The following is a 14,772-nucleotide window of genomic DNA, read 5'->3' as shown; positions in this document are numbered from 1 at the left end:
ATCGGTTTCATTTCGATTATGAAAAAATTATCACAGTTTTCGATTTCGGTTTCGATTACTTTGGATTGAATGCTGTAACAACACAGAACAAAACAATTAATAAAAGTCACATGATGGTAGTGACTGCCCATTACTGCTTATTAACCATAATTTATTCACATTACTTTACTTTATTAAAATATTTCAGTTGTTGTGTATATTACATTTGTTTTATTTTATAACTTTATTATTTTATTCCAAGTCATCATCACATCTCTATAGAGCTGCTGCATATGCTGACTGAAAAAAATCACTATTTTGTAGTTCTTCAAGGTAAATAGCCCTCCTGTAGCTCAGTTGGTAGAGCATGGCGCTTGCAATGCCAGGGTTGTGGGTTCGATTCCCACGGGGGCAAGTATGAAAAATGTATGCACTCACTAATTGTAAGTCGCTCTGGATAAGAGCGTCTGCTAAATAACTAAAATGTTTAAAAAAATTCTATGACTGCTGAATACCAACTCTCAATCACTTAGATCATGTATTTTCAGGTAGAGATACCTCGCGAAGGAACAGCTGCTGTCTATATCCCCATACGATCAAGCATTGTTCTGCCTCTTCTGTAGCAGGCATAAAATAATCACAGACCGGGCAAGTAGAGGCCCAATGGATTATGGTCATTGTAGTTAATTACAACATTTTATGCGCTAAACTACGTAGAATATTGGCCTGTTGAAAACTACAACTGTAAATCTTGGTGGGGCAAACTCAACCATTTTTTTTAGATGCATACCAGCAACGCCACTACACAACACACTAAACTATACATCAATTGCACTATAACGGTGACAAACGGAGCCCACAAACTGTTACGGCTTACATAAAGCAATTCAGATAGATGTTAGTTCAGATAAATTCAGCAAGATGTTGACTTTACTCTTCTTTAAGTCACCACACAGAGAGAGAGAGAGAGAGAGAGAGAGAGAGAGAGAGAGTACGCGCCGTTCGCTTACTATTTGAAGTATTTTATTAGGCCTATGTTGTCTAAAAAGGAAGGAAAATACAATCACGAGGATCCACTTTTATAGACAATATACCGAAGCACAGACAGCGCATTGTGCAAACAAAACAACCCTCGCAATATTAACTGGAATTACTGAACTTTTTGTTGAAAACAAATATTTGAATGGGAAGAGACTGTCACTGGCAAACATGGCTACATTCCCAACAACATTATATAGTATCCCCTCCTCGTGAAGAAAAGCACATGAGCTAATTTATGCAGAAGCATACAAGACAGTCGTTCTTGTGGGCAAATTTTGTCATCAAAGGTGCTTTCAAGACAACTGGGAACTCTGAAAAAAACAATGTCAAATCATGACGTTTAGTGATCTTCAGCTTGGAGCTCTAGAAAGAGGCCTGAGTTCCTGGCTTGGAATTCCGAGTTGGATGACCGGAGCTCGTTTTTTTCAGAGTTCCCAGTTGTCTTGAACTCACTGAAGTCTGAGATTTCCCAGTTCCGAGTTTCCAGTTCTTTTGAACGTGGCAGAAGTCATGCTGGATTGACAGCATGGCCAATGTATTCAACCTTTTCTCGTCCATGGTGTTGCATGTGAATGTTTATCCTTTTAAGCTTGGAAATTAGACCCTTAAACCCAGACTTGGACCACACACCCACTCCACTAAATAGCAGGCTAGTGATTGCTTTGCAACGCTTGCAGTTAGCCACTGATTCCTTCCAAACCACTCCTTGTTGAATTTGCCATTTCCGACTTGTTGTGTAATGTTTATGTCCAATGGCCGATGAGCACCAATACCTTTTTGCCAGTAGATTGTCAACGTGATTCATGATGATGACTGCTTGTCTAGCTTGCTAGCTAAGATTTTAAAAGTAACATGATCAGTCCAATCAAAGCTACGGAAGATATAACGTGATTTGACGTCATTTTATTTGTGGCCAATGACCTTGAGCCTTCTTGGATGGGCACTTCTAATGTAAATCTATGGCAGCACCCAAGGGGGCTAGAACTGCCTAGCTCTCCCTGTAGATTCTGCGGTGACGTAGTGTCCCCATGAGTGACAGAATACTGAGCCAATCACGGCGCAACTAGAGAATATTATCAACGCCTACGCTCTGTATATTCCGCTGGCTGCCCCTCCACCACAGAAAGCACTGAGCTAGGCTGAAACACCTGCATTTTGGAGCTGCCTTACTCAAGAAATAAACTATGTTCGTATGCAGCTTTATTAACTCAATATTAATCGCTCAGCACTATTATTGGCCTAATGAACATGACCATGTAGCAGTTTTAACACACCACAGTTATGGAATACCTTACAAAACGAATTACACCTGGATTACCTGTTGTATTGATGGATTTCTTTTGTCCTCAGGGCACCATTGTAAATGAGACACTGGTCTCAATTGTGTTCCCCTGAATTAATAAAAGTTTATACAAATATATAAAAAAGTAACCTCTCTCTCTCTCTCTCCTTCTCCCAGTGGCAGCCCTGAGGCAGGTCCTTCTCAACCACATGACGAGCAGAGAGGAGGGCAGCGACAAGGACAAAGAGAATAGGAAGGAGAAGGAGCAGAGGAAGTGCCGGGCCCGTGGGGCACGCCTGCTGAGGACCACGTCACTGAGGGACCCAGAGGACAACAACACCAGTACATCGGGCCCTAGGAGTGCAGCAGCATCCTCTCCTGGCTCCTCTGAGAACAGCACATCGGAGAGGACCGAGGCGGGGAGGGAGGAGGGGGCCCCAGGGTCCTCGGAAATCCCGTCTGGGGACACAGGCTTCTTCGAGACATCTGAGGACTACGGTGAGCCAACTGGGACATTCAGGGAGCTGGACAAGTCATGGGAGGGCAGAAAACCTAGTGGCGAATCCCCTTCTCCTTAAGTCAAATTTTCACTTAGTCATTGATGTCAATAGGAGACCAAGTCCGAATTCGACTTAAGCGGAAGTTAGGATTCACCCTGTAATGTGTATTGTTCAAATATCCTCATAGCTGAAAAAGTTGTGTTTATAGCCGTTTTATTGCTTTTATAGCAAGTTGTTTTTATAGCTGATGTTTTATGATATCATTATGCATGTGTGAGGTTCCTCCTTTTTAATTGTGAAAGTTAAAGTTTTCAGGTGGGCATAATTTACACTTTTCAGAGATTATCTGCTTTATGGCTCTAAACCGGCATTTCCCAAACTAGGGGGGGCGACCCCATGTGGGGTCACCTGGTTTGAAAATGGGGTCGCGAGAGAAACTCTCTCTCTCAAAAAAAATAAGATTGCGCTTGGTTCATAGAACCAGGGTTACGTCAGTAAATGCGGTTGTAATAAACAGAGCGGTTTCTGTTTTCTTCCTGCAAATGTGACTCTATCTTTTGAACGGTTTAAGCTACAAAATAGTATGACCACATCACTGAAAGATAAGACTAAGGAAAAAGTATGTGTCTTCTGTTTCCCTCTACAATGTCCACAAGCCGTGCAGGACTCATTAGAACAGAGTGGACAAGACCAGGCACTAAATCAAAATCTCTCTCCCTCTCCCTTTTCAGGCAGTTACATTGTCCTGGGGGGCTTGGGGGAGAGCAGCACAGACGACGACGGTCAGGCGAGTGGCGAGGGTGGGGGCGGGGCCCAGTGGGGCTCGGACTCGGGCATCGACCTGAAGAAGCTGCTCTCCTCATCCTCGCAGACAGGGGATGCCGGCCCCAACCTCAGGCGCCAGGTCATGACCCACCTCCGCCTGCTGCAGGCCAACCTGCAGCACCTGAAGGTACACCATCAACCCCCCTTTGAGTACCATGCAGAAGTTGCCCCCCTAGATCAGACCTGGGTTCAAATACTATTTTAAATAATTAAAAATACTTTCTGTGCTTTATTGTGTTCGCCCATTTAGCACTTCAGGCAGGCTAGAGTAAACACTTAAAGTATTTGACAGATTTCAAATAGTATTTGAAGCCAGGACTGATCTAAGGTCAGTTTTGTGTTTTTAGCTGATCATTGATGGATGCCTCAGGGCAGCTTCGGCACAGAATCAAATAAAATAAAATGTTATTTGTCACATGCTTTGTAAACAACAGGTGTGGACTAACAGTGAAATGCTTACTTACGGGCCCTTCCCAACAATGCAGAGAAAGAAAATGGAGTAAAACACGTAATAATAAAAGTAATAATAGATACACAATGAGTAATGATAACTTGGGTATATACAAGGGGTGCCAGTACCGAGTCGATGTGCAGGGGTACGAGGTAATTGAGGTAGATATGTACAAATAACTAGGAATAAAGTGACAGATAGAAATCAGCAGCAGCGGCGTATGTGATGAGTCAAAATAGTTAGTGCAAAAAGGGTCGGGTAGCTATTTGGTTAACTATTTAACCAACTATTTAGCAGTCTTATGGCTTCGGGGTAAAAGCTGTTCAGGGTCCTGTTGGTTCCAGACTTGGTGCATCGGTACCGCTTGCCGTGCAGTAGCAGAGAGAACTGTCTATGACTTGGGTGGTTGGAGTCTTTGACAATTTTTAGGGCCTTCCTCTGACACCACCTGGTATAGAGGTCCTGGATGGCAGGAAGCTTGGCCCCAGTGATGTACTGGGCCCTACGCACTACCCTCTGTAGCGCCTTGCGGTCGGATGCCAAGCGGTAATGCAGCCAGTCAAGATGCTCTCAATGGTGCAGCTGTAGAAACTTTTTGAGGATCTGAGGGCCGATGCCCAATCTTTTCAGCCTCCTGTGGGGGAATAGGCTTTGTCGTGCCCTCTTTACGACTGTGTTGGTGTTTTTGGACCATGATAGATCCTTAGTGATGTGGACGCCAAGGAACTTGAAGCTCTCGACCAGCACCACTTCAGCCCCGTTGATATGAATGGGGGCGTGCTTGGCCCTCTGTTTCCTTTAGTCCACAATCAGCTTCTTTGTATTGCGGACGTTGAAGGAGAGGTTGTTGTCCTGGCACCACACTGCCAGGTCTCTGACCTCTTCCTTATAGGCTGCCTCAACGTCGTCAGTGATCAGACCTACCACCGTTGTGTCGTCTGCAAACTTAATGATGGTGTTGGAGTCGTGCGCGGCCACGCAGTCTTATGTGAACAGGGAGTGCAGGAGGGGACTAAGCACACACCCCTGAGGGGCCCCCGTGTTGAGGGTCAGCGTGGCGGATGTGTTGTTGCCTACACTCACCACCTGGGGGAGTCCCGTCAGGAAGTCCTGGATCCAGTTGCAGAGGGAGGTGTTCACTCCCAGGGTCCTTAGCTTAGTAATGAGTCAATGAACAGCATTCTCACGTAGGTGTTCCTTTTGTCCAAGGGCAGTGTGGAATGCAATAGAGATTGTGTAATCTGTGGATCTGTTGGGGCGGAATGCGAATTGGAGTGGGTCCAGGGTGTCTGGGATGATGGTGTTGATGTGAGCCATGACCAGCCTTTCAAAGCATTTCATGGCTACATATGTGAGTGTTACGGGGTGAGTCAATTAGACAGGTTAACTTGGTCTTCTTGGGCACAGGGACTATGGTGGTCTGCTTGAAACATGTAGGTATTACAGACTGGATCAGGGAGAGGTTGAAAATGTCAGTGAAGACACTGGCCAGCTGGTCAGCGCATGCTCTGAGTACGCGCCCTGGTAATCCGTCTGGCCCTGCGGCCTTGTAATGTTAACCTGTTTGAAGGTCTTACTCACATCTGCTACGGAGAGCATGATCAAAAAGTCGTCCGGAACAGCTGGTGCTCTCACGCATGGTTCAGTGTTGCATACCTCAAAGTGAGCATAGAAGGCATTTAGCTCGTCTGGTAGACTCGTGTCACTGGGCAGCTCGCGGCTGGATTTCCCTTTGTAATCCGTGATTTTGCTCAGTGCGGATGTTGCCTGTAATCCATGGCTTCTGGTTGTGATATTTACGTATGGTCACTGTAGGGACGATGTCATCGATGCATTTATTAATGAAGCCAGTGACTGATGTGGTGAACTCCTCAATGCCATCGGATGAGTCCCGTAACATATTCCAGTCTGTGCTAGTGAAACAGTCCTGTAGCTTAGCATCCACTTCATCGGACCCCTTCTGTATTGAGCGCGTCACTGGTACTTCCTGTTGAGATTTTGCTTGTGTAAGCAGGAATCAGGAGGATAGAGTTATGGTCAGATCTGCCAAATGGAGAGTGAGGGAGAGCTTTGTATGCGTCTCTGTGTGTGGATTAAAGGTGATCTAGAGTTTTTTTCTCCTCTAGTTGCACAGGTGACATCAATCAATCAATCAAATGTTATTTATAAAGCCCTTTTTACATCAGCAGATGTCACAAAGTGCTATACAGAAACCCAGCCTAAAACCCCAAACAGCAAGCAATGCAGATGTAGAAGCACGGTGGCTAGGAAAAACTCCCTAGAAAGGCAGAAACCTAGGAAGAAACCTAGAGAGGAACCAGGCTCTGAGGGGTGGTCCCCTTCTGGCTGTGCCGGGTGGAGATTATAACAGTACATGGCCATTAAGACATGATGGTAGAAATTAGGTAAAACGGATTTCAGTTTTCCTGCATTAAATCACTGGCTATTTTCTTGTTTGCTTATGGCCCTATACAACTCGTTGAGTGCAGTCTTAGTGCCAGCATCGGTTTGGTGGTAAATAAACAGCTACGAAAAATATAGATGAAAATGTTCTTGGTAATAGTATGGTCTCCGGCTTATCATGAGGTATTCTTATTCGAACCTCAAGACATCCTTAATATTAGAGATTGCGCACCAGCTGTTGTTAACAAAGAGACACACACCGCCCCCCTTGAGCTTACCCGACGCTGCCGTTCTGTCCTGCCGATGCATAGAAAAAACAGCTAGTTGTATATTATCCATGTCCTTGTTCAGCTCTGTTTTCGAGAAACATAGGATATTACAGTTCTTCAAGTCCCGTTGATTGGATAGTCTCGAATGGAGCTCGTCCAGTTTGTTCTCCAGTGATTGTACAGTCACCAATAGAAAAGAGGGTAGAGGTGGTTTATTTACTCTCCACTGTAGTTTCATCAGGGTGCCCGCACGTCGGTCTCTATATTGCCGTCTCTTTCTCTTCCGAGTGTCCGGTATTAGGGCCTAGTCAGGGTGAGCAGTATGTCCGGCGCCGCCGACCTGTTGAAGTGGAAATCTTCATCCAAATCGAGGTTAGCGATCACTGTTCTGATGTCCAGAAGCTATTTTTGGTCATAGGAAACAATGGTGGAATCATTATGTAAAAAAATGTTAAGATCAGCACAAAAAAACACACAAAATAGCAGAATTGGTCAGGAGCCCGTAAAGTGTCTACAACACATTCCAGCGCCGTACCAGAACTGTATGAGAAGCACTTTAAGTAAAGTCATTCAATTTCTATAATTTCAGTCTCTCATGCGTTTGCCCATACTATTATATTTTTCTATTCATCCATCCATTCACCCATCCATCAACACACTAATTTTATCCCTCTCTCCTTATGTCTGTTCATCTGTTCTACCAGAGCTAAGTTTGTGTCAACAATCTACTTTCAGGAAGTGGAAACCAAGTATAATGAACTGCGCCAAAGGCTGAGTGAAACAGCTACTGACACAGAGGAGAACAAAGGTACTGTGAATTATTGATATTGCGTCCCATATGGCACCCTATAGCCTTTATAGTGCACTATTTTTGAAAAAAGGCTTTGTAAAAATTAGTGCACTTTATAGGGAATAGGGTGCCATTTGGGACAGACCCTGATACTGTACTGATCATGAACAGATACAAGAGTAGTTTGCATGCACAAGATGCTTGAAAGGGCTTTTGGAGTACATGAGCGTAGATATCTTGTGCTCCACCAATGCATTGTAATTTCTGCAAGCATTGAAGTTTGAGTAAACCGTACACACGGGACAACAAACAGAATGCGTATCTCAACTTCGAACTAGATTTGTTGTTGGATATCGTATGTATACGTTTTGTGGTCAGATATCAAAGAGCAAAACACGATGAGGAAAACAAAATCAAAATATGTTTTCACTATTTCTCTCTTCTTTGTTTTCTGTCTCTCTTCAGATAAGAGTTAGTGGTGACAGAGCCCCTAATCCTCCACCACAAGAGAACAAAATAGTGACATTGATAGGGAGGGGGACACCTGGTCACCTCTCCCTGTCCTCTTGATACCCCCCACCTCACCCCCCTCACCCCTCCCATACTGCTGTGACCTAAAGTGGAGACTGGGACTCGCGCAGGCCCTCCCAGGCACACATGGCAATCAGGGAAGAACACCACAACTCTCCACAGCCTTCTCACAAGGACCATTTGGCTATACCCCCTCAACCACCAGATATTTTCTCCTCCTGTGGATAAGAGTGTCATCTTCCCATTGCTCGCGTGCATTGGGCCTTCGGAACTCATCACTTTCAATGTATCCAGCAGGGTCCAGAAACACAACTGTACGTGATGCTATAGTCCAACTTAAAGCACCCCCATGTGGTGGCTAATGCTTTGGGCCTAGAGGATTATGTACTATAGCAAAGGCATACCAAAGTGAAAAGTGTGCAGAAGATATGGGGGGGGGGGGGTCAATATACTGTACCTATTCAGTTGTAATCATGCCATGATCGATCAAATTGCGCTAGAACAAAATATTTGAAGTTTAGAGAATGGTCAGTGGTTTTTACTAAACTTCAAAACGTAATAGTATGTTAAGTTAGCCCACCATCATGCCTACAATGACGTTCTGAAGTGATTATTTAATCACTTAGGGGTGAATCCAAACTTCCACTTAAGTAAAATGTTCCCTTCGGTAATCATAGATGTCAATGGAAGACTATTGGAAGTGGAAGTTAGGATTATCCCCTTAAGAGGTCCTCAAGTCATTTATTGGGTCTCAAGAAAAACAAGCAGTTCTCCAAAAAAAGGAAAATGTTGTGAATATCAAGAAAAAGGACTAGTTCGGTCTGCTAGATAGGTCCACTTTGCCAACCCAGTGAAATGCTGTTAGTAGTCACCGGTAAGAGCTCTTTTTCTTCACCTTTTACTGTGGCTGTATCTCCTCTGGCTGGCATTAGTGGCACTTGGGAAGCACGTGTGATATAGCAAAATACGAGAGGACAGTCCGTTGTTCCTGTTATTGACTTTCCCCTGAAGTAATGTGGTATTCATCCATTCCTAATCGACAGTGACCCTCCTAGATTGGGGAACATCTCCCCCAGCTCTGTGCCAAGTTGCTGTTTACCTTCCCTTTTCTCCGTTTTTGGAACTCCAAACTATCTGTGTTACTGTACATCATCCTTTGGATACAAGCTACTGAGGAACTCTTCACGCACAAATTAGCTTCTGGGGTGAGAGCACAGACCTCTGTGATTTCATGGTTGGATTGAGAAAAGACTGGCACAACAAATACTGTATATTAATTTCACTCCAATGTTAGCCCAGCCGGAAGACTGTGTTCAAATATGAAGTTGTGGCTTGGATTCTTGGATGAAAAAAAAAGAAGTAAACAACAACAAAGCTGAAAATAAAGATTTTTTTAAAGGACTTCTATGGACTATTTTAAATGTTTAAAAAAATACAATTACGTACAATAATGACCAACACTGCACCTCTTAAAGTAAGAGCAATCTTCACATTTCCTTGGTTTTGTTGTTTTTTCTTCTGCTTTCTACATCATACAATCATGTATTATTTTAACAGAAACTACTAAAAAATTTGAACAAATAAAAGACTGCAAGGTATCGCTAAAATATTAATGTAATCTGTATTTTTATTATTTTTGTCTAGATGTTATTATATTTGTATTATATTATTATGAGCACTATTATTAATATGGTCTCTGGCTCTGAAAACGTAAATAGTTATTTTTAGATGAGCGATTAAAATCTGACTGATCTATTGTTTAAAATGAAGGGAAAGATTGCAAAATGTGTCTTTATTTTATTTCAGTCGATCTTCCTGGGTAGAGAGAGGGAAATATGAGTTGGAAATATGATTAAAGAAGCTTGCTGGAAACACTGATGATGGTGGAGTATTATTCTCTGAGCTTGGATGTGAAAATACTGCAGCATATTTTGGTATACCTTCTTGTTTCGCATGTTTATGTTTCATTTCATGGGCAATGCAATGAGACCACAAACATTTTGCCCAAATACTTGGTAAAGACACTTAAAGGGGAAGTTCAGTATTTGACAACTTAGGCCGGGATTCAATCTGATCGCGCTTTGTCAGCTATGCAGCTTTTAAAGGCAATGTTCCCGTGTTCACGGAGACCGCATTCACGGTAAACGCTGCATATGTTGGTTCAATCAGAAATTACATTTAAATAGCCGACAAAGCATGATCGGATTGAATCCAGGCCTTAATGTTATATGATTCCTCACCTTGAAAGTATTTTACACACGCTATTCTTCAAGGTATGCCAGGGTTCTTTCAGATCTGATCCCAAAAATGCTGTACCTGTGTTGCGAATTGTGTGTATTAGCAAGGGGAGTCTCAATCAGACGCTTTGGAATTGATATATTCTGACCAAGACAATTCAGACTTCGTTGAGCTCTTTTTCTAGAATACGCCCAAACAGAGCCCTGTAGTCCTACATGTGTTGATTGATTTATTGACATTGATTTTACTGGGAAAAAAAGATGCACTGAGTACAACCGAGGGAATAACACGTTAAAGCGAAATTCACTTGTCTACAACATAGTCCCTGATGGAATACAAACAATACAGACAAAACACAAGAACAAAACAGTAATCCCTACAGTACAAGACCACATCATACAGCGTAGAATAAATAAATAACTAACAAAGAAGATATAGTTCTAATCTCATCCTAATCTCATCTCCTGGACTCTAATATGTCGTTATCAACAATACTATAACAGCTAAGATTGCCTCTGGGCCAGACCTATGCATGCACCTTTCGGATGTAGCAGAGACATAAATGCCTGTCAGTGACACTAAGTGCTACTCAACTTTATCCGAAGATGACCTCTGACCTGTCCTTTAAAAACACTCCTGGACTGGGACAGTTTAATAGGCAGTGGGAGCAGTGGCGGTCTGTGATGTTTATTTCTATTACACTTATTTTATTCATATTCCATTCATTCAGTTCAATATAACATCACATTTTCCCTATACCCATCATGAGGTTGCTACAACCTAGCCTATGAATGAAAGTTTACAACATAGGTGAACCAGTGGCGTTCGGTGCCGTTTAAGATGAGGGAGGATTTTTTTTTTTTTTTTATGAGCATGGCCTTATTTCTATTACAGCATATTGGATGAATGTCATTCATATTCCATTCACCCATTTCAATGTAACATCGATAGATTTAGGCTACTACATGATACTCAAATTTTCCCTATACCCATCATGAGGTTGCTACAACCTAGCCTATAAATTAAAGTTTACTACATAGGTGCACACAGGTCGAGAGAAAGATTTGAGGTGACAGACAGTGACATTCAATACCGCCTTGCACACTCTTGCCTGCATCTAGCTTATCTAGGGTGTAATCGTTAGTCCAACAGTTGCAAAGGAGAGTTTCTATTGGACAAATGTAGGTATGTTTATCCCCTTTTGTTCCGTTTGCTTCCGTTTAAGAAATGTTTTAACAGAATCGGCAGAATGAATACACCCCTGATCACACGCAAACAGTTCACTTTCATAGCCACATAGAAACAGCTCGTTGTATTCCTTCTCACATCTATGCGCTTTCCTCCTCTCACCTTTTCCCTTCGCTTGTGGACTTCAATGCACAACACATCAGGTATAGCTAATAGAACTAACATGTTAGTAAACCCGCTACAATCATGCAGTACAGTCAGTAAGCAATGAGCAGTTACACCGGCGGGCCCCGGTAGCAATACATTTGTAAAACCAAAAGTTTACCTTGACTTGGAAGAGTTCCAGTGTTGGATAGTCATAGCCAGTTAGCTAACATAGCATCCCTCTCTGTTTGAGCAGGTGTTTGAGTAGGCTAAACTAGCTAGCAGCATTTGCTACCTAAGTAAATGAAAGTGAAAGTTAATTTTTTTAGAAATATAGCTCTCTCTCTCTCTCTGTCTCTTGCTCCTTCATTTTTGAAGAAATTAATTTGTTCAAAACTGTTCAACTATTGTCTTTCTCTCTCTTTGTGTCAACTACTCACCACATTTTATGCACTGCAGTGCTAGCTAGCTCTAGCTTATGCTTTCAGTACTAGATTCATTCTCTGATCCATTGATTGGGTGGACAACATGTCAGTTCATGCTGCAAGAGCTCTGATGGGTTAGAGGATGTCCTCCGGAAGTTGTCATAATTACTTTGTAAGTCTGTGGAAGGGGGTGAGAACCATGAGCCTCCTAGGTTTTGTATTGAAGTCAATGTACCCAGAGGAGGATGGAAGCTAGCTGTTCTCTGGCTACACCATAGTGCTACCCTACAGAGAGCTGTTGAGTCTAGTGTTGACCTTCATTGAAAAACAGTGTGTTTTAATCAATTATTTGGTGACATGAATATATGTAGTATAGTATTATCTAAAAATGATAGCTTTTTTTATGTTTCACTATTTTTATTTTTATTAAATTCACTGAGGAGGCTATTCCACAACAGAACACCAGTGTAGAAGAACGAGCTCCGTGCCACACTACATACTCTTGGCACCTTACAGCTGTGCACACTGGCTCTTGTGCTATGGCCATGTTGAGTATGAACCATAGCTAAGGTTGTTTTTTTAACACAGTCAGGCATGGACATGTTGGACATGATTTGACCTGTAATCTCTCGGTCACCCAGAAGATGGTGTCAAAATCTAAGAAAAACGAATAAGAGTAAAGCACTGGTGCAGGTTAGAGTTTAAGGCCAGGCACCACACCCTCACAGGGTAATTTCCCCCCCTTAATCATATCACAGTCATACGGACCCCTTAGGGGTCAAGGTGGAGAAAAAAAACAGCCAGGCTAAACCATTCCCTCAACTTTTTTATTCCTTCCCTCAATTTTTTTAAATCCATTTCCTTGTTTTTTTATCCATTCCCTCCTATTTTGTATCTGTTTCCTCATATTGTTTTATCCATTCCCTCTGATCTTTTAACCGTTCCCTCAGATTTTTTATCTATTCCCTTGTTTTTTATTTGTTCACTCTTCTTCTTGTGTAGGCTACCATGACGGTCCCACTTGGCCGATAACATATTGCAGCCTAAATGTAATTCTATTTAGTTAATTACATGTTACAAATGGTGATGATCACTGACCATTCAATAGCTTATTTCCAGTTTATGTTTCATTTCCTCAATTTATTAATTCGATTTTGTCCCCTTGGATCTCCCCTGCAGATTCCAGCGCATGTGCTTACTGCTTATCATGGATCGATCAGAGTTAATTAAATTCTACTTCAATTTGGGTTTGAAATACAAAGATATTCTTCGCATTTTTTGTGTTAAACACAAGATCGTTCTCAGCCTAGCAACTCGTTTCCTGCGCCAGCAAGGGCTTTTTCGTCGTAAAGACTTTGACAACTTGGCAGATACTTTACAGTTTATTAGAGGTGAGCTACAGGGCCCTGGGGCTTTGCACAGGTACCGGTGGATGTACAGTAAGTGCAAAGAAAGGGGGTTGCATGTACGGAAAGAAGACGTACCCCTAATTCTACCCACACTTGACCCAACTGGCACAGAGATTCGAAGGAGCTGAAGACTTACAAGCCAAGCATACTTTGCCGAGGGGTCCAACTATGTGTGGCATGTCGATTCCTATGATAAATTGAAGCCATTTGGGATCTGCATTAACGGTGCCATCGACGAGGTCTCACGAAAAATGCGGGCTCAACGCATACAACACCAGCAGCAACCCCAAAGTTATTGGTGGCTATATCCTTGATACAGTTTGGGAAGTGGGGGGCTGTGCCCACATTGTAAGAGCAGACATGGGGACTGAGAACTATCGTGTCCGGGACATGCAACGGTACCTACGACGCAATGATGATGATGCTAATGGGGGTGAGAGAAGCTTCTTATACAGTCGATCCACCAGCAATCAGAGAATCGAAAGCTGGTGTGTTTCTGCGTAAAGAGTGTGTTGATTTTTGGCTTAAACACCTGCATAGACTGAAATATGAAGGTGTTGGATTCTAGTTTGGAATATACTTATTCATGTTATCATACTACTTTACATGTATAATTAATATATACATTGGGGTCAATGGAGGGTGGATAAGAGGGAGTGCAGAACGTTTACATTCTGTCAGAACATGTTATTGTCTAATCTCATGTATCTTATGGAAATAGTATATCATACACTACAGTTGAGGAACAATGGGAAAGTAATTCTGCTTTGAAAGTTGATAAACTTGTAACTTCACTTTTGTGAAAATGGCCTTTGAATGTTTTGGTACACCCACTGGAGAGCTCTTCTTTGTCTACACCCATTCAGCATCATTCACACTCTCTTAACCTATAGCCCGCCCTTAAACTCAGAGCGTTGTCAGATTGTCCATTCGTAAATTCAGAGCGGTTCACTCTCGGAGCGTTCAGAGCGTACACTGGACGCTCTGGCCGAGGAGTAGGGTTGATCCGAGCATTCTGTCCTAACAACAGCAGTCAAGCACCCAAGCTAACGTTGGCTAGCTTGCTAGCTATTTCCAGACACAAATGAGAGAACAGCTCACTCTGACCATTTTATTCGCCCTAGCAGAAATGGTTAGGCTGTTTTTATGTTATCCAGAGCGTTGGTGACTGCAACTGTGCTGCTGGCAACAATTTAATTCCGCTTTTTTGCCAATGTTTACTGACACCAGCCATATTCAACGGGTGTTGAGCGTTGGTAAATTATTCAGTTATTCTGCGCTCTGTGTGTGTAAAGTT

At 42.7% G+C, this 14,772-nt stretch overlaps 1 protein-coding gene across 1 annotated transcript in view; it reads left to right on the top strand.

Annotated features, from left to right (window-relative positions):
- The window catches only part of LOC311135846 (rho guanine nucleotide exchange factor 12-like), a gene marked incomplete at its 5' end in the record, with an annotated part of 116,021 nt that extends 106,074 nt beyond the window's left edge, over window positions 1-9,947 (top strand). The window contains 4 exons of the mRNA XM_084169874.1: window positions 2,480-2,800; window positions 3,534-3,754; window positions 7,486-7,558; window positions 8,006-9,947. Coding sequence (XP_084026000.1) covers window positions 2,480-2,800; window positions 3,534-3,754; window positions 7,486-7,558; window positions 8,006-8,016 — 626 coding nt within the window. The 3' untranslated portion in view covers window positions 8,017-9,947. The remainder of the gene's footprint in view (window positions 1-2,479; window positions 2,801-3,533; window positions 3,755-7,485; window positions 7,559-8,005) is intronic.
- Window positions 9,948-14,772: the final 4,825 nt, after the last annotated feature.

Source organism: Coregonus lavaretus (genome assembly GCF_964263955.1).
Source record: "Coregonus lavaretus genome assembly, chromosome: 10".
NCBI lineage: Eukaryota > Metazoa > Chordata > Actinopteri > Salmoniformes > Salmonidae > Coregonus > Coregonus lavaretus.
Note: the sequence above shows the minus strand (reverse complement) of the source record. Positions and strands in the feature narration are given on the sequence as shown.